Source organism: Oncorhynchus nerka, linkage group LG4, assembly GCF_034236695.1.
Source record: "Oncorhynchus nerka isolate Pitt River linkage group LG4, Oner_Uvic_2.0, whole genome shotgun sequence".
Classification (NCBI taxonomy): domain Eukaryota; kingdom Metazoa; phylum Chordata; class Actinopteri; order Salmoniformes; family Salmonidae; genus Oncorhynchus; species Oncorhynchus nerka.
Genome location: NC_088399.1, coordinates 29,429,350 through 29,450,222, shown reverse-complemented (window position 1 = coordinate 29,450,222; position 20,873 = coordinate 29,429,350). Strand labels below are relative to the sequence as shown.

The 20,873-nt window shown below is 45.4% G+C and overlaps 1 protein-coding gene across 1 annotated transcript in view; it reads right to left on the bottom strand.

Annotated features, from left to right (window-relative positions):
• The window catches only part of LOC115117368 (voltage-dependent N-type calcium channel subunit alpha-1B-like), a 177,166-nt gene that overhangs the window by 7,969 nt on the left and 148,324 nt on the right, over nt 1-20,873 (bottom strand). Inside the window, exons 7-9 of the mRNA XM_065017440.1 lie at nt 9,898-10,001; nt 6,918-7,033; nt 5,647-5,736 (exon numbers count right to left, since the gene is read on the bottom strand). Coding sequence (XP_064873512.1) covers nt 5,647-5,736; nt 6,918-7,033; nt 9,898-10,001 — 310 coding nt within the window. The remainder of the gene's footprint in view (nt 1-5,646; nt 5,737-6,917; nt 7,034-9,897; nt 10,002-20,873) is intronic.

Sequence of the window (20,873 nt, the reverse complement as noted above, 5' to 3'; positions counted from 1 at the left end):
GCAGCCGTCATACCGCTCAGGAAGGAGACGCGTTCTGTCTTCTAGAGATGAGCATACTTTGGTGAGAAAAGTGCAGAACAACAGCAAAGGTCCTTGTGAAAATGCTGGAGGAAACCGGTACAAAAGTATCTATACCCACGGTAAAACGAGTCCTATATCGACAGAACCTGAAAGGCCGCTCAGCAAGGAAGAAGCCACGGCTCCAAAACCACCATAAAAAAGCTAGACTACGGTTTGCAACTGCACATGCGGACAAAGATCTTACTTTTTGGAGAAATGTCCTCTGGTCTGATGAAACAAAAATAGAACTGTTTGGCCATAATGACCATCATTATGATTGAAGGAAAAGGGGGGGTGCTTGCAAGCTGAAGAACACCATCCCAACCGTGAAGCACGGGGGTGGCAGCATCATGTTGTGGGGGTGCTTTGCTGCATGAGGGACTGGTGCACTTCACAAAATAGATCAAATCATGAGGATGGAAAATTATGTGGATATATTGAAGCAACATCTCAAGACATCAGTCAGGAAGTTAAAGCTTGGTCACAAATGGGTATTCAAAATGGACAATGACCCCAAGCATACTGCCAAAGTTGGACAACAAAGTCAAGGTATTGGAATGGCCATCACAAATACCGGACCTCAATCCTATAGAGAATTTGTGGGCAGAACTGAAAAAGCGTGTGCAAGTAAGAAGGCCTACAAACCTGACTCAGTTACACCAGCTCTGTCAGGAGGAATGGGACAAAATTCACCCACTATGTTGTGGGAAGCTTGTGGAATGCTACCCAAAATGGTTGACTCAATTTAAAAGCAATGCTACCAAATACTAATTGAGTATGTAAACTTCTGACAAATGGGGAATGTGATGAAAGAAATAAAAGCTGAAAACAATCACTATCTCAACTATTATTGTGACATTTCACATTCTTAAAATAAAGTGTGATCCTAACTGACCTAAGACAGGGAATTTAAATGTATTTGGCTAAGGTGTATGCAAACTTCCGACATCAACTGTACATATCATACATACATATCATAGATGAGTAATGCCAGATATGTAAACATTATTAAGTGACTAAGATACCATATAATAGTATAAATACAGTATAGATGAGATGAGTGATGTGTGATACGTAAACATGACTAAAATGACTAGTGTTCCATTCCTTAAAGTAGCCAGTGATTTCTAGTCTGTACCTATAGGCAGCAGCCTCTAATGTGCTAGTGATGGCTGTTCAACAGTCTGATGGCCTTGAGATAGAAGCTGTTTTTCAGTCTCTCGGTCCCAGCTTTGATGCACCTTTACTGACCTCACCTTCTGGATGATAACGGGATAAACAGGCAGTGGCTCGGGAGGTTGATGTCTTTTGTTTTTTGGCCTTCCTGTGACATCGGGTGCTATAGGTGTCCTGGAGGGCGGGTAGTTTGCCCCCGGTAATGCGTTGGGCAGACCGCACCACCCTCTGGAGAGCCTTATGGTTGCGGGTGGTGCAGTTGCCGTACCAGGCGGTGATACAGCCCGACAAGATGCTTTCAATTGTTCATCTGTAAAAATGTGTGAGGGTTTTAGGTGACAAGCCAGATTTCTTTAGCCTCCTGAGGTTGAAGAGGCTCTGTTGCACCTTCTTCATCACATTGTCTGTGTGGGAGGTCCATTTCAGTTTGTCAGTGATGTGTACACCAAGGAACTTGAAACTTTCCACCTTCTCCACTGTGGTCCCATTGATGTAGATAGGGGGGTGCACCCTCTACTGTCTCCTTACCTCCACGATCATCTCCTTCGTTTTGTTGACGTTGAGTGAGATTGTTTTCCAGGCACCACACTCCCAGAGCCCTCACCTCCTCCCTGTAGGCTGTCTCGTCATTTTTGGTAATCAAGCCTACTACTGTTGTCTCATCTGCAAACTTAATGATTGAGTTGGAGGCGTTCATGGCCATGCAGTCATGGGTGAACAGGGAGTAGAGGAGGGGGCTGAGCACATACCCTTGTGGTGCCCCAGTGTTGAGGATCAGCGGAGTGGAGGTGATGTTTCCTACCTTCACCACCTGGGGGCGGCCCGTCAGGATGTCCAGGACCTCTTGTCCAGATGGGAGAGGGCAGTGTGCAGAGTGATGGCAATTGCATCGTCTGTGGATCTATTGGCCGGTAAGCAAATTGAAGTGGGTTTAGGGTGGTAGGCAAGGTAGAGGTGATATGAACCTTGACTAGTCTCTCAAAGCACTTCATGGTACCAGAGGTGAGTGCTACGGGGCGATATTCATTAACTTCAGTTACCTTTAGCTTCTTGGATACAGGAACAATGGTGGCCATCTTGAAGCATGTAGGGACAGCAGACTGGGATAGGGAGAGATTGAATATGCCCGTAAACACACCAGCCAGCTGGTCTGCGCATGCTCTGAGGACGCGACTTCTGATGCAGTCAAAGCCGGCAGCCCTGCGAGGGTTAACATGTTTAAATGTTTTACTCACGTCGGCCATAGAGAAGGAGAGCCCACAGTCCTTGGCAGTAGGCCGCGTCGGTGGTAGTGTTATTCTCAAAGCATGCGAAGAATGTGTTTTGCCTGTCCGGAAGCAAGACATCGGTCTCGGCGACTTGGCTGGTTTTCCTTTTGTAGTCCGTTTTTGTCTGTAGTCCCTGCCACATACGTCTCGTGTCTGAGCCGTTGAATTGAGACTCCACTTTCTCTCTATACTGATCTTTATCTTGTTTGATTGCCTTGCGGGGTGAATAACTACACTGTTTATATTCTGCCATATTACCAGTCGCCTTGCCATCGTTAAATGCGATGGTTCGTTTCAGTTTCGCACGAATGCTACCATCTATCCACAGTTTCTGGTTAGGGTAGGTTTTAATAGACACAGTGGGTACTACATTTCTTACACACTTCCTTATGAACTCAGTCACCGTATATGTGTAAATTATTTTCGCAAGGATATGTGCTTTCCAGTTTGCATAATGTCCAGTGAAGTTTGTAGAGGGACAATGACACAAAACACACCTTCAGGCTGTGTAAGGGCTATTTGACCAAGAAGGAGAGTAATGGAGTGCTGCATCAGATGACCTGGTCTCCATAATCACCTGACCTCAACCCAATTGAGATGGCTTGGGATGAGTTGGACTGCAGAGTGAAGGAAAAGTGGCCAACAAGTGCTCAGCATAAGTGGGAACTCCTTCATGACTGTTGGAAAAGCATTCCACATGAAGCTGGTTGAGAGAATACCAAGAGTGTACAAAGCTGTCAAAGGCAAAGGGTGGCTACTTTGAAGAACCTAAAATAAATATATATTTACATTTATTTAACACTTTTTTGATTTGTTTAACATGACATGTTTCCATATCTGTTCTTTCATAGTTTTGATGTCTTCAAACCCTTGAATGAGTATGTGTCCAAACTTTTGACTGGTACTGTATATATTACCACTAGTATATTACTAGTATACAAAACCCTTCCGGCTGGCGTTAAGGCGGTGCTAGTGTCAAACGCACATTATTTTGTCATGTAAAAACAGGTACACTGGCATTTTCCAGCCCTAACGTCAGGTTCGGCAATTTACCTGTCTTATATTAGCTCGCTTGCACTCAGATGGGCGAGGTGGAAACATTACATATCTACTTCATATACTCCAGTATTCCTGCACATTGTAAAAACATTTAAACGTTTCTTATTTCTCATGTTTTCTTTATTATATAAATGTGTTATTTTATGAATTATACTATTTTGACATTGATTACTGCCTGTTGTATAGATCTTGCAAGTTGAGCATTTGACTGTACTTGTGCATGTGTCAATAGAACTTGAACCTGCCATTCAATATCCCTTGGCCACGTCGACATTTTCAACTTTAACAATATTATTCAGTGGCATAATAATCTGCATCATGTAATTAAGTTATTAAACAAAGGAAGATGTAGACAAAATACGTAGACCAGCCATCAGTTCTGTCATCTAACCTGAGAAATGTGTGTGAGTGTGTGTGTAGATTTGTGCTTGTGTGTTTGTGTGTGCGCGTATGTATCGTACAGCCCTAATCCAATTAAGTCATCTCTCTAAATCCCCCTAATTAACCCTGGCTCCCACACCAGACCTAATTGGCTGAGAGTATGGACATAACACAACATGCTGCTGCAGGGGGCTGGGGGGAGTAACAGCTGGGACATGACTGGACTCCAGAAGGAGCAGGAAGAACCGTCCAAGTCGGAGAGAAGAGGAAAGAGAAAGAGAAGAGAGAGGAGGGGAGTGAGAGAGAAGGGGAGAGGGAGAAAGAAGAGGGAAGGAGAGAAGAGGACAGAGAAAGAGAAGAGAGAGGAGGGGGACGGAGAGAGAAGGGGAGAGGGAGAAAGAATAGGGAAGGAGAGAAGAGGACAGAGAAAGAGAAGAGAGAGGAGGGGGACGGAGAGAGAAGGGGAGAGGGAGAAAGAATAGGGAAGGAGAGAAGAGGACAGAGAAAGAGAAGAGAGAGGAGGGGGAGTGAGAGAGAAGGGGAAAGGGAGAAAGAAGAGAAGAGGACAGAGAAAGAGAAGAGAGAGGAGGGGGAGTGAGAGAGAAGGGAGAGGGAGAAAGAAGAGGGAAGGAGAGAAGAGGACAGAGAAAGAGGAGAGAGGAGGGGGACGGAGAGAGAAGGGAGAGGGAGAAAGAATAGGGAAGGAGAGAAGAGGACAGAGAAAGAGAAGAGAGAGGAGGGGGACGGAGAGAGAAGGGGAGAGGGAGAAAGAATAGGGAAGGAGAGAAGAGGACAGAGAAAGAGAAGAGAGAGGAGGGGGAGTGAGAGAGAAGGGGAAAGGGAGAAAGAAGAGGGAAGGAGAGAAGAGGACAGAGAAAGAGAAGAGAGAGGAGGGGGAGTGAGAGAGAAGGGGAAAGGGAGAAAGAAGAGGGAAGGAGAGAAGAGAGAGGTGAAGAGAGAGGAGGGGAGTGAGAGAGAAGGGGAGTGGGAGAAAGAAGAGGGAAGGAGAGAAGATGACAGAGAAAGAGAAGAGAGAGGAGGGGGAGTGAGAGAGAAGGGGAGAGGGAGAAAGAAGAGGGAAGGAGAGAAGATGACAGAGAATGAGAAGAGAGAGGAGGGGGAGTGAGAGAGAAGGGGAAAGGGAGAAAGAAGAGGGAAGGAGAGAAGAGAGAGAGGTGAAGAGAGAGAGAGGGGGAGTGAGAGAGAAGGGGTAGTGATAGAGAACAAGAAGAGAACTGCCCACAACAGAGAAGATGAAAAAAGAAGAGAGGGCAAGAAGAGTGGAGTGAAGGGGAATACATAGATGGAAAGTTTAAGAAATAAAGGATAGAAATAGAGGGCGAGAAAGACTGAATAGAGAGAGAGAATGAGACCAGCATCTCATTACAGCAGTCTCCCTGGATCTTAGTAATCGCTCATTGATACTCTATCACATTGTAATAGTGTATTAATCCATATAACCCAGGTGAAAGAGAACCAGACCACATTCATGGAACCCTGAATATGGCATGAATCGAATTGAGCGATTTATATACCACAGAATGACATGGTGCAAAATAGTCTGAATCTGAAAATGGGCGAGGCTAATTCATGAGAATGGTGAATAGTATCTAACTGTGCCTGTTTTACCATAAGGTACCATGGTAGTCCAGTAGGTTACCATGGTAAAGGCCACAGCGTGGACCTCTAGCCCTCTTTTCACCTGGGAGGTTATGTTTCCTCTTGTACCACGCACCGTCCAGAGGGGACTTTTCCTCCGCGTTCTCATCCTCCTCCTCCAGCAGCACCTCCTCTGGAACAGGAGAGGACAGGGTTATATACCATGTCACACACACACACATACTCACATGCTCACACACACACATACTCACATGCTCACACACATTCTCACACACACACACACACACACACACACACACACACACACACACACACACACACACACACACACACACACACAAACTGTACACTCTTAGAAAAAAAAGGGTTCCAAAAGGGTTTTTCTGCTGTCCCCGTGAGAGAACCCTTCTGGGTTTTTCTTTGGAAGAGGTTCTACATGGAACCGAAAAATAGTTCTACCTGGAACAACAGGGTTTTACCTGGAACCAAAAATGGTTCTTCAAAGGGTTTTACTATGGCGACAGTCAAATAAGCCTTTTAGGTTCTAGGTAGGGCCCTTTTTTCTAAGACTCTACATACCCATGTACAGTGCATACACATCACCATCATTTAAAGTAACAATGCACACATGCCTTGCAAAAGTATTCAGACCCCTTGGATTCCTTCACATTTTATTGTGTTACAAAGTGGGATTAAAACGGTAGTCCCATAGGGTTGTGCACAATCGTCCCAGCGTCATCCAGGTTAGGGGAGGGTTTGACCAGGGGGGTCGTTACTTGGCTCATCGCGCTCTAGCGACTACTCGTAGCGGGCCGGGTGCCTGTAGGCTGACCTCGGTCGGCAGTTGAATGTTGTTTCCTCCGAAACATTGGTGTAGCTGGCTTCCGGGTTAAACAGGCGGGTATTAAGAAGCGAAGTTTGGCGGGTTTGGAGCATGACTTGACCTTCGCCTCCCATTGGGGAGTTACAGCGATGAGACAAGATCGAAATTGGGGAGAAAAAGGGGGCTTTTTATATTTTTTATAATCATAAAGAAGTGTATAACTAAAAAAAAGCATAAGTATTCAGCCCCTTAGTTTAGTCAAGACTAAATTAGTTCAGGAGTAAAATTTGGCTTCACAAATCATCTAACGAGTTACATTATTTTTAAATGACTAACTCTTTCTCTGTCCCCATACATACATCTGAAATGTCACTCAATATACACTAAAAACCTGTTTTCGCTTTGTCATTATGGGGTATTGTATGTAGATTGATGAAGGAAATGTTTTAATCCATTATAGAATAAGGCTGTAATGTAACAAAATGTGGAAAACACACACACGGATTAGAAAAAGTGGAGGTGAGCCTGACCTGCCTTGCATATCCACTCCAGGTATCCTGTCAGCTCTCTCTCTATCTGCTGCTGTCTGCGCAGCTTTAGAAAGTCCTGCCTCTTCTCCACACGCTCTCTTTCTTTGGCAAACTCCCTGTGAAACACACACACACACATATGGACACACACATTTCTATGGCATTTCAGCCTCTGTGTGTGTTCCACTCTTCCTCTCCTCTCTGGGAGGAATGGATCATGAAAGTGCTCTTTGAAGGGCCAAACTCAGAGAGAAACAGACATGGATGAATGTCTTCTTCCCTGTTTCTCTCTCTTTAGTCTCTTTTAATATGGGATGCATTATTCACCCACGCACAAACACACAGGCATACAATGTCTCCGATCAGCCCTACAAGGAGACATCCTGTTAAGAGTAACGTAGTATGGCTACATGTTTCTGGTCAGGTGCTATGTTTACATTTTCTGGGAAGCCTAATCTCCTACTCAGTGAATGGCTAGCTCTCCTCTGTTTTGTGTGTGTGTGTGTGTGTGTGTGTGTGCATTGTGTGTGCGTGCGTCCTCCATATCTTCTGTCCTTCCTGAACCCAAAGGCATGCTTCCCATCTGAAACAATTTGGAACAGTTTGTGCATATATTATGATGTCATTTTGTGACGCTTTTGTTCGTTTTGGTCTTCGGGGGGGTTTTCGTCTGTTCGTACAAATCCCCAAATTCTCGAGGCAAGCCGAAATTCGGAGCCAAAATCTACACCCCTTCGTCGTCATTGGTCAACAGTAGGGATTCTTCAGCTAAGTGTTTGTTGTCATTCAGCGACAGACAAATTGTTTTCATGGTACTTTTTTCACTTGAGAAATACTGCACCAAACAGCTTAGTTAGATGTAAAATTGTGCAACTAAGATCTCATTTATTCTCAGTATTTTTGGTTACAACGTCTCAAGATGGACAAACAGTACTATTGCTGCTTTTTCTTGTTTTTCAAGCGAAGGTGTTTTAAGGGAGTATGCGAGCTGGACACCAGCCGAACCAAAGTATGCGGACGCCTTTAGCCTCAAGATCCATGGCCATCTTGTAGAGCCTCCCTTCTCACATTCCACAGCTTACCACAATAGAAACTCAGCCATCACTCCAGTGGTTTAGCTAACAAAGAGATGGCACTGAGAAGACGGTGTCACTTTTGGGTAACATAAAATTATACTGATGATACCGCATTCATTTTGAATTCCTCCAACTGACAGGAAATGCATCTCAACTGAAATGACACTGAAAAGAGCTAAAATTAGTCATCTCCCACTCTCCTTCTCTCCCTCCCTCCCCCGACTTGCTCTCTTTAACCCCCCCTCTCTCTCTTCTCACTCTCCTTCTCTCCCTCCCTCCCCCGACTTGCTCTCTTTAACCCCTCTCTCTCTCTTCTCACTCTCCTTCTCTCCCTCCCTCCCCCGACTTGCTCTCTTTATCTCCCTCTCTCTCTTCTCACTCTCCTTCTCTCCCTCCCTCCCCCGACTTGCTCTCTTTAACCCCCTCTCTCTCTTCTCACTCTCCTTCTCTCCCTCCCTCCCCGACTTGCTCTCTTTATCTCCCTCTCTCTCTCTTCTCACTCTCCTTCTCTCCCTCCCTCCCCCGACTTGCTCTCTTTATCTCCCTCTCTCTCTCTTCTCACTCTCCTTCTTCTCTCCCTCCCTCCCCGACTTGCTCTCTTTAACCCCCTCTCTCTCTCTTCTCACTCTCCTTCTCTCCCTCCCTCCCCCCGACTTGCTCTCTTTAACCCCCTCTCTCTCTCTTCTCACTCTCCTTCTCTCCCTCCCTCCCCCGACTTGCTCTCTTTAACCCCCTCTCTCTCTCTTCTCACTCTCCTTCTCTCCCTCCCTCCCCCGACTTGCTCTCTTTAACCCCCTCTCTCTCTCTCACTCTCCTTCTCTCCCTCCCTCCCCCGACTTGCTCTCTTTAACCCCCCCTCTCTCTTCTCACTCTCCTTCTCTCCCTCCCTCCCCGACTTGCTCTCTTTAACCCCCTCTCTCTCTCTTCTCACTCTCCTTCTCTCCCTCCCTCCCCCGACTTGCTCTCTTTAACCCCCTCTCTCTCTTCTCACTCTCCTTCTCTCCCTCCCTCCCCCGACTTGCTCTCTTTAACCCCCTCTCTCTCTTCTCACTCTCCTTCTCTCCCTCCCTCCCCAGACTTGCTCTCTTTATCTCCCTCTCTTCTCACTCTCCTTCTCTCCCTCCCTCCCCCGACTTGCTCTCTTTAACCCCCCTCTCTCTCTTCTCACTCTCCTTCTCTCCCTCCCTCCCCCGACTTGCTCTCTTTAACCCCCTCTCTCTCTTCTCACTCTCCTTCTCTCCCTCCCTCCCCCGACTTGCTCTCTTTATCTCCCTCTCTCTCTCTTCTCACTCTCCTTCTCTCCCTCCCTCCCCCGACTTGCTCTCTTTATCTCCCTCTCTCTCTCTTCTCACTCTCCTTCTCTCCCTCCCTCCCCCGACTTGCTCTCTTTAACCCCCTCTCTCTCTCTTCTCCCTCTCTCTCTCTTCTCACTCTCTCGCTCTCTCTCCTGTGTTTTAAAATGGCCAGGTCTTTAATCTTAAGCGTGTCCCTTGCTCTTCTCTTTGAACTCAGTGGTGTCGGTCTCATTGTCTCTGACAGTGAGAAACACTCCTCTACACACACTGGGTCCGTCTCAACAGGGCTCATTCCATATACATTGTCATTTGTCTAGAAAGAACTGGGTTCCTATGGGGAAGCAGAACCTTATCTGGGCCTAAGGAAAGAGTTGGTGTGTGTGCATGTGTGAGTGCATGCATAGGTGTGTGCGTGTAAGCATATTTAAAGAACTTTGCAACCCTTTCATCTGTGAGCTGACCTCTTCCACACCATACCTTAACAGTGGGAGACAGGGCTCCGTACGTCTGTGTGTGTGTGTGTGTGTGTGTGTGTGTGTGTGTGTGTGTGTGTGTGTGTGTGTGTGTGTGTGTGTGTGTGTGTGTGTGTATATGTTTGGTCAGACTTACCCTGATAAGACACCCAGGACCAAGTTGAGCATGAAGAAGGATCCGATGATGATCAGGGGGATGAAGTAGAGCCAGTTCCAGGTGTTCCCCGAGGCATCGTTAGCCTGCACGCACGCACGCACACACGCACGCACAATCACACACACACACACACACACACACACACACACACAGACAGAGTGGGAAAGAAAGACAAAGAAAAAGGTGTATGAGTATTACGTATCCTCTTAATGTTTGCAGTTGGTCAATGTACAACATCTGCATAACATCTATATCTGACATGTTTGCTGTACTTGCTTGTACACAAAAACATCAATATACGCTACTTAACACTAAAATAAATGTCTTCTTACCGGTAAACACACTCCCACACAGTCAGTCAACCAACCACCAAATCAGATCCACCAGGTACCATGTGCAGAACAGAGAGACCTTGGGGCTTCTATCACTGTATAACAACCGTGTAATACAACACCAAACTACTGTTTCTAAACAGCCAATTGGAAAAAATTGTGGAAAGCCAAACTAGCCTGACAAGCCAATCCCCTGCTGGGAGAGACACAGGCTGAGGTCTGGCCTATATATTGGTCTGGAGCTGTCTGCCTGCCTGTCTACACTGGCTTGCGAAAGTATTCACCACCTGTGGCATATTTTTCTATTTTATTGACTCACAACCTGGAAATAAAATTGATCTTTACACAACATGCCTACCATTTTTAAGATGCAAAATATTTTTTCTTGTGAAACAAACAAGAAATAAGACAAAAAAACAGAAAACTTGATCGTGCATAACTATTCACCCCCCCCCAAGTCAATACTTTGTAGAGCCACCTTTTGAAGCAATTACAGCTGCAAGTCTCTTGGGGTATGTCTCTATCAGCATGGCACATCTAGCCACTGGGATTTTTGCCCATTCTTCAAGGCAAAACTGCTCCAGCTCCTTCAAGTTGGATGGGTTCCGCTGGTGTACAGCAATCTTTAAGCATACCACAGATTCTCAATTGGTCTGAGGTCTGGGCCATTCCAAGACATTTAAATGTTTCCCCTTAAACCATTCGAGTGAAGCTTTAGCAGTATGCTTAGGGTCATTGTCCTGCTGGAAGGTGAACCTCCGTCCCAGTCTCAAATCTCTGGAAGACCAAAACAGGTTTCCCTCAAGAATTTCCCTGTATTTAGCTCCATCCATAATTCCTTCAATTCTGACTAGTTTCCCAGTCCCTGCCGATGAAAAACATCCCCACAGCAATCTAACTAATTATGTGACTTCTGAAGGAAATCGGTTGCACCAGATCTTATTTAGGGGCTTCATATCAAAGGGTGTTAATACATATGCACGCATCACTTTACAGTTTTTAATTTTTTAGTTTGAAACAAGTCATTTGGACTATTTTGTGTATTTCCATTACATGAAATCCAAATAAAAATCCATTTAAATTACAGGTTGTAATGCAACAAAATAGGAAAAACGCCAAGGGGGATGAATATTTCTGCAAGGCACTGTATCAGCCTGTCTGCCTGACTAGTTTCCCAGTACACTGAGAAAAAAGGGTTCCAAACGGGTTCCTTGGCTGTCCCCATAGAACAAAGATTTTTGGTTGCAGGTAGAATTATTTTGGGTTCTATGTAGAACTCTGGTTCTACCTGCAACCAAAAATAGTTATTTAAAGGGTTCTCCTATGGGGACAGTCACACCTTTTTTTCTGTACTCATAGTTAGTGGGGAGAACAAGTATTTGATACACTGCCAATTTTGCAGGTTTTCCTACTTACAAAGCATGTAGAGGTCTGTAATTTTTTTGATTGAGTGTGTGGACAGGTATCTTTTATACAGGTAACAAGTTCAAACAGGTGCAGTTAATACAGGTAATGAGTGGAAAACAGGAGGGCTTCTTAAAGAAAAACTAACAGGTCTGTGAGAGCTGGAATTCTTACTGGTTGGTAGGTGATCAAATACGTATGCAATACTCATGCAATAAAATGCAATAAAAATCATACAATGTGATTTTCTGGATTTTTGTTTTAGATTCCGTCTCTCACGGTTGAAGTGTACGTATAATAAAAAATTACAGACCTCTACATGCTTTGTAAGTAGAAAAACTTGCAAAATTGGCAGTGTATCAAATACTTGTTCTCCCCACTGTATGTATTGGTACGATATGCTCCAGTGGATTATTGGACTCTAATCCAGCTAGGTCTGCTGTAATGTTACACACTTCTCTTATTCCATGTTGATTTATATTCACGTTTTTATTGTCACGTGCACAAGTACAGTGAACTGCCTTTCTTGCTTACTCTTTCCCAACAATGCAGTTATCAATATCAGTAATACTATAAAACATGTATTTTTAAAAAGTAAAGTGGAACAAAAACATGAGAAAAGGAAAGTGTGTGTGCTAATGTGTGTGTGTGCATAGAGACACGGCAAAAATAAACATAAAAAAGAAAGGTTAATGCAGATCGGAAGTGTACTGTATCTGCAATAACCTGTCATTTGAACTACCCATGAGCTCTCCATGAAAAAACTGCATCATAATTTTTTCGGTGTGCATCCCAAATGACACCCAATTCACAATATAAAAAGTGGTCCCTAATGTCGAACACTATATTGGGAAGACAGTGTGCCATTCGGGACAAGGCCTCAGATTGTGATTGTTGCAGAGAATATTAATAATGCAGTGGGTAGCCTGGTGCCCTCTCTACCCTCCTAAAACTTCCTGGATCAATCTTAGTCTCCAGAGTTGGCCATAGGGTGAGGATTCCATTGTTTAGATAAGACCTACACTAAGACCTCTTGACCAATGGCTTGTACTGGGCAATTAAGGGAAGGTGGCAGGGGGAAGATACTGGCTTAACAAGGGTAATTAACAGCTCAGTCATTAACCCATAGGGACCTGGTTCGTCACCTAATCAGAACACATTCATGTATGCTAACGATCAATAGTGCAGTAACAGATGCAGTAACAGATAAAGATGTGAGACCTATAGTGAATACACTACATGGCCAAAAGTATGTGGACCCCTGCTCGGCGACTACCTCATTCCAAAACCCTGGGCATTAATATGGACTCGGTCACTCTTTTGCTGCCATAACAGCCCCTATAACTATTCTGGAAAGGCTTTCCACTAGATGTCGTAACATTTCTGCAGGGACTTGATACCATTCAGCCACAAGAGCATTAGTGAGCTTGGGCACTGATGTTGGGAGATTAGGCCTTGCTCGCAGTTGGCGTTCCAATTAATTCCAAAGGTGTTCGATGGGGTTGAGGTCAGGGCTCTGTGTGCAGGCCAGTCAAGTTCTTCCACACTGATCTCGACTAACCATTTCTGTATGGACCTCGCTTTCCCGTCACTGAAACTAAGAGGCTCACACCTGAGAACGAGTATACACTGCTCCAGAGTCCAATGACGCCGAGCTTTACACCATTCCAGCCGATGCTTGGCATTGCGCATGGTGATCTTAGGCTCGTGTGCGGCTGCTTGGCCATGGAAACCCATTTCATGACGCTCCCGACTAACAGTTCTTGTGCTGACGTTGCTTCCAGGGGCTGTTTAGAAATCGGTAGTGAGTGTTGCAATGGACAGACAATTTTTACATGCCGACCTCTTCAGCACTCAGTGGTCCTGTTTTGTGAGCTTGTGTGGCCTACCATTTCATGGATGAGCCGGTGTTGCCCCTAGACGTTTCAAATCAAAATCAAATCAAATTTTATTGCTCACACACGTGGTTAGCAGATGTTAATGCGAGTGTAGCGAAATGCTTGTGCTTCTAGTTACAGTAATATCTAACAAGTAATTGAATAATTCCCCAACAACTACCTAATACACACAAATCTGAAGGCGTGAATGAGAATATGTACATATGGATGAGCGATGGCCGAGCGGCATAGGCAAGGTGCAATAGATGGCATAAAATACAGTATATGCATATGAGTAATGTAAGATATGCAAACATTATTAAAGTGGCATTATTTAAAGTGGCATTGTTTAAAGTGACTAGTGATCCATTTATTAAAGCAGCCTCTCTGCAGTGATTGGGTCTCAATGCAAGCAGCAGCCTCTCTGAGTTAGTGATTGCTGTTTAGCAGTCTGATGGCCTTGAGATAGAAGCTGTTTTTCAGACTCTCGGTCCCAGCTTTGATGCACCTGTACTGACCTCGGTGTGACAGGCAGTGGCTTGGGTGGTTGTTGTCCTTGATCTTTTTGGCCTTCCTGTGACATTGGGTGCTGTAGGTGTCATGGAGGGCAGGTAGTTTGCCCCCAGTGATGCGGTGCAGACCACACCATCTTCTGGAGAGCCTTGCAGTTGAGGGAGGTGCAGTTGCCGTACCAGGCTGTGATACAGCCCGACAGGATGCTCTCGATTGATGCTCTCGCATCTGTAAAAGTGTGTCAGGTGTTTGGGTGACAAGTCAATTTTCTTCAGCCTCCTGAGGTTGAACAGGCGGTGTTGCACCTTCTTCACCACCCTGTCTGTGTGGGTGGACCATTTCAGTCTGTCTGTGATGTGTACACAGAGACATTTTTAAAGACTCCACTGCTGTCCTTTCGATGTGGATAGTGGGGTACCTCTTCTGCTGTTTCCTGAAGTCCACAATCATCTCCTTTGTTTTGTTGACGTGGAGTAAGAGGTCGTTTTCCTGACACCCCACTCCGGGTGCCCTCACCTCCTCCCTGTAGGCTGTCTCGTCGTTGTTGGTAATCAAGCCCACGACTGTTGTCTCGTCTGCAAACTTGATGATTGAGTTGGAGGCATGCACGGCCACGCAGTTGTGGGTGAACAGGGAGTACAGGAGGGGGCTGAGCATGTACCCTTGTGGGCCCCCAGTATTGAGGATCAGCGAAGTGGAGATGTTGTTTCCTACCTTCACCACCTGGGGGTGGCCCATCAGAAAGTCCAGGACCCAATTGCACAGGGCGGAGTTGAGACTCAGGGCCTCCAGCTTGATGATGAGCTTGGCGGGTACTATGGTGTTGAATGCTGAGCTGTAGTCAATGAACAGCATTCTTACATAGGTATTCCTCTTGTCCAGATGGGATAGGGCAGTGTGCAGAGAGATGGCGATTGTATCGTCTGTGGACCTGTTGGCGCGGCATGCAAACTGAAGTGGGTCTAGGGTGGCCGATAAGGTGGAGGTGATATGATCCTTGACTTGTCTCTCAAAGCACTTCATGATGACTTCATGATGTGCAGTAGTCATTTAGTTCAGTTACCTTTGCCTTCTTGGGTACTGGAACAATGGTGGCCATCTTGAAGCACGTGGGGATGAAGTGACTATGCATAGATAATAAACAGCGAGCAGCAGCAGTGTACAAAACAAATGTAGGGGGGGGGGGGGGGGGTCAAGGTAAATAGTCCGGTGGCTATTTAATTAATTGTTCAGCAGTCTTATGGCTTTGAGGTAGAAGCTGTTAAGGAGCCTTATGGTCCTAGAAATGGAGTTTCCGGTACAGCTTGCAGTGAGGTAGCAGAGAGAACAGTCTATGACTTGGGTGACTGGAGTCTCTGACAATTTTTAGGATTTCCTCTGACAACGCCTATTATATAGGTCCTGGATGGCAGGAGGCTTGGCCTCAGTGATGTACTGGGCCATACACGCTATCCTCTGTAGCAGCTTACGGTAAGATGCCGAGCAATTTCCATACCAGTGGGTGATGAAACCGATCAGGATGCTCTCGATGGTGCAGCTGCAGAATTTGCGGAGGGAAAAGGTGTTGTAGTGCCCTCTTAATGACTGTTTTGGTGTGTTTGGACCATGATAGTTCATTGGTGATGTGGACACCAAGGAACTTGAAACTCAATGTTAATGGGGGCCTGATCGGCCCAGAATTTTTCCTGTAGTCCACGATCAGCTCCTTTGTCATGCTCAGGGACCACACCACACTGCCAGGTCTCTGATCTCCACCCTATAGGCTGTCTCATTGTTGGTGGTGATCAGGCCTTCCACTGTTTTGTCGTCAGGAAACTTAATGATGGTGTTGGAGTCATCTTTGGCCACGCAGTCGTGGGTAAACAGGGAATACAGGAGGGAACTGAGCACGCGCCCCTGAGGGGCCCCCGTGTTGAGGATCAGCGTGGCAGACGTGTTGTTGCTTACCCATACCACCTCGGGGCGGCCCATCAGGAAGTCTATGATCCAGAGGGAGGTGTTTAGTCCCAAGGTCCTTAGCTTAGTCATGAGCTTTGTGGGAACTAAGGTGTTGAACACTGAGCTGTAGTCAATGAACAGGATCCTCACATAGTTGTTTCTTTTGTCCAGGTGGGAAAGGGCAGTGTGGAGTGCGGTTGAGATTGCGTCATTGGTGAATGATGTTGGGGAGGTGTGCGAATTGGAGTGGATCTAGGGTATCCGGGAGGATGCTGTTGATGTGTGCCATGACCAGCCTTTCAAAGCACTTCATGGCTACCGACGTAAGTGCTACGGGGCAATAATCATTTGGGCAGGTTACCTTCGTCTCCTTGGACACAGGGACTATGTTGGTCTGCTTGAAACATGTAGGTATTATAGACTTGGTCAGGGAGAGGCTGAAGACACTTGCCTGTTGGTATCCTTGAATGTTTTGAGTACACGTCCTGGTAATTCGTCTGGCCCCGCGGCTTTGTGAATGATAACTGTTTAAAGGTCTTGCTCACATTGGCTACCGAGATCGCTATCAAACAGTTGTCCAGAACAGCTGGCACTCTAGTGCATGCCTCAGTGTTGCTTGCCTCGAAGCGAGCATAAAAGGCATTTAGCTCATCTGGTAGGCACGCGTCACTGGGCAGCTAGTGTCTGAGTTTCCCTTTGTAGTCTGTAATAGTTTTCAAGCCAAGCCACATCTTTCAAGCCCAGCCACCAATTACAACATTTTCCATCAAGACAGAAATGCTAAAGGGGGTGGAATTGCAATCTACTATAGAGATAGCCTGCAGAGTTCTGTCATACTATCCAGGTCTACACCCAAACAGTTTGAGCTTCTACTTTTAAAGATCCACCTCTCCAGAAAAAAATCCCTCACTGTTGCCGCTTGTTATAGACCCCCTCAGCTCCCAGCTGTGCCCTGCACACCATATGTCAATTGTTTGCCCCATCTATTGTCAGAGTTTCGTACTGCTAGGTGACCTAAACTGGGATATGCTTAACACCCCGGCCATCCTACAATCTAACCTAGATGCCCTCAAGCTCACAAAAATTATCAAGGAACCTACCAGGTACAACCCCATATCCGTAAACATTGGCACCCTCATAGATATCATCCTGACCAACTTTCCCTCTAAATACACCTCTGCTGTCTTCAATCAGGATCTCAGCGATCATCGCCTGGGTCCGTGGTCAAACGACCACCCATCATCACTGTCAAACGCTCCCTAAAACACTTCTGCGAGCAGGCCTTTCTAATCGACCTGGCCCGGGTTTCCTGGAAGGATATTGACCTCATCCCGTCAGTAGAGGATGACTTCTTATTCTTTAAAAGTGCTTTCCTCACCATCTTAAATAAGCATGCCCCATTCAAAAAATGTGGAACTAAGAACAGATATAGCCCTTGGTTCACGTCAGACTTGACAGCCCTTGACCAGCACAAAAACACCCTGTAGCGTACTGCACCAGCTTCGAATAGTCTCCACGATATGCAACTTTTCAGGGAAGTCAGGAACCAATACACACAGTCAGTTAGGAAAGCAAAGGCTAGCTTTTTGAAAAACAAATTTGCATCCTGCAGCACTAATTCCAAAAAGTTTATGGACACTAAAGTACATGGAGAATAGGAGCACCTTCTCACAGCTGCCCATTGCACTGATACTAGGAAACACTGTCACCACTGATATATCCACAATAATTGAGAATTTCAATAAGCATTTCTCTACAGCTGTCCATGCTTTCCACCTGGCTACCCCAACCCCGGCTAACAGCTCTGCACCCCCCGCAGCAACTGGCCAAAGCCCCCCCCCCCCTCCCACCACTTCTCCTTCACCCAAATACAGATAGCTGATGTTCTGAAAGAGGTAAAAACTCTGGACCCCTACAAATCAGCTGGACCCTTTCTTCCTAAAATGATCCGCCTGCCATTGTTGCAACCCCTATTACTAGTCTGTTCAACCTCTCTTTCGTATTGTCTGAGCTTCTTAAAGATTGGAAAGCGGCTGCGGTCACCCCCTCTTCAAACAAAACAAAGCCTCTTTCACTCAAGGTGCCAAACATACCCTTGTAAAACTGACAATCCTACCGATCCTTAACTTCGGCGATATCATTTACAAAATTGCCTCCAACACTCTATTCAGCAAATTGGATGCAGTCTATCACAGAGCCATCCATTTTGTCATCAAAGCCTCATATACTACCCACCACTGCGACCTGTATGCTCTCGTTGGCTGGCCCTCACTACAAATTCATCGCAAAACCCCCTGGCTCCAGGTCATCTATAAGTCTTTGCTAGGTAAAGCTCCACCTTATCTCAGCTCACTGGTCACCATGGTCAGCACGCGCTCCAAGCAGGTATATTTCACTGGTCATCCCCAAAGCCAACACCTCCTTTGACCGACTTTCCTTCCAGTTATCTGCTGCCAATGACTGGAACGAATTGCAAAAATCATTGAAGTCGGAGACATATCTCCCTCATTAACTTTAAGCGTCAGCTGTCAGAACAGCTTACCGATCGCTACAGCTGTACACAGCCCATCCAACCAACTACCTACCTCATCCCCATATTTTGTTTTTGTTTTTCTGCTATTTTGCACACCAGTATTTCTACTTGCACATCCTCATCTGCACATACAGTATATCACTCCAGTGTAAATGGCTAAATTGTAATTACTTCGCCACTATTGGACTATTTATTGCCTTACCTCCTTACTTCATTTGCACACACTGCATACAGATTTTTCTATTGTGTTATTGACTGTACATGTGTTTGTCCCATGTGTAACTCTGTGTTGTTGTTTTTGTCACACTGCTTTGCTCTATCTTGGCCAGGTCACAGTTGTAAATGAAAACTTGTTCTCAACTGGCCTACCTGGTTAAATAAAGGTGAAATAAAAAATTAAAAAATAAAAAACATCTGACGAGTGTCAGAGCCAGTGTAGTACGATTAAATCTTAATCCAAAGCTGACGCATTGCTTGTTTGATGGTTCGTCTGAGGGCATAGCAGGATTTCTTATAAGTGTCCGGATTAGTGTCCCATTCCTTGAAAGCAGCAGCTCTAGCCTTTAGCTCGATGCGGATGTTGCCTGTAATCCATGACTTCTGGTTGGGATATATACGTATGGTCACTGTGGGAATGACGTCATTGATGCACTTATTGATGAAGCCGGTGACTGAGGTGGTTTACTCCTCAATGCCACTGGATGAATCCCGGGAACATATTCCAGTCTGTGCTAGCAAAACAGTTCTGTAGCGTAGCATTCGCGTCATCTGACCACTTCTGTATTGAGCGAGTCACGGGTACTTTCTGCTTTCGTTTTTGCTTGTAAGCAGGAATCAGGAGGATATAATTATGGTCAGATTTGCCAAATGGGGGGCGGGGAGAGCTTTGTATACATCTCTGTGTGTAGAGTAAAGGTGGGCTAGAGATCTTTTCCTCTGGTTGCACATGTGACATGCTGGTAAAACGGATTTAAGTTTGCCTGCATTAAAGTCCCCGGCCACTAGGAGTGCCGCTTCTGGATAAGCATTTTCTTGTTTGCTTATGGCCTTATAGAGTTGGTTGATTGCGGTCTTAGTGCCAGCATCGGTCTGTGGTGGTGAATTGATACGAATTATATAGATGAGAACTCTCTTGGTAGATAGTGTGGTCTACAGTTTATCATAACGTACTCTACCTCAGGCGAGCAATACCTCGAGACTTCTTTAATATTAGACATCATTACTTACAAATAGACACACACCCCCACCCCTCGTCTATCCAGACATAGCTTCTCTGTTCTGCCGGTGCATTGAAAATCCCGCCAGCTCTATATTATCCGTGTCGTCGTTCAGCCATGACTCAGTGAAACATAAGATATTACAGTTTTTAATGTCCCGTTGGTAGGATAATCTTGATCGTAGGTCATTGATTTAATTGTCCAATGATTGCACGTTGGCCAATAGAATGGATGGCAGTGGGAGTTTACTCGCTTGCTAACAAATTCTCAGAAGGCAGCCCGACCTCCGCCCCCTTTTTCTCTGTCTTTTCCTCACGCAAATTACGGGGATTTGGGCATGTTCCCGGAAAAGCAGTTTATCCTTCTCGTCGGACTCGTGAAAGGAAAAAGTTTCTTCCAGTTCGAGGTGAGTAATTGCTATTGATGTACAGAAGTTATTTTTCGGTCATAAGAGACGATAGCAGAAACATTATGTGCAAAATAAGTTTTAAAAACAAGTTAAAAACAACGCAAAAAAATGAACAAAATACCAGTTGGTTAGGAGCATGTAAAATGTCAACCATCCTCTCCAGCGCCATTGATGATTTTTTGCCCAGGGACTATCTAGCTAAATGTTCTTGTCCATGGTCCCTGACAAAAAAACGAAGTGTTTGTGTGAACACACACATACTATTCCCATCTTACCATCTGTCTCTCAGCTGTCACTTTCTCTGCCCACACACAGGATGAATGTCCAGCATCAGCCTCTCTGTTTCACTTCATCATCCGTTACTCTTGCTTTTGTCTCTTTATCTCTATAACTTCTCTCTCATTCTCTGTAGTTTATCATTCTCTCTCCCAATATCTGACTGACTGTCTCCCCCAGCCTCTCTGGGGACAGTAGATGGATAATTGTAAGGAGAAAATAAAGTGAAAAGATAAACTGTTGTGTCAGCTTCGCTATTGATTTTAAATAAGGCACTGATACATATTTTGAAATGAAAGTCTAAAAACAATAGTTCCTCCAGTCAATGAGCAATGTATTGGGCAATGGCTCACCAGCAGTACCAAATAGAAAACATTGTTCAAACTTTAACCGACCACTTTTACTGTAGTACCCTATCAAAGCAAAGCCAAGCATCTTTAAGGAAAGACAGTTCTG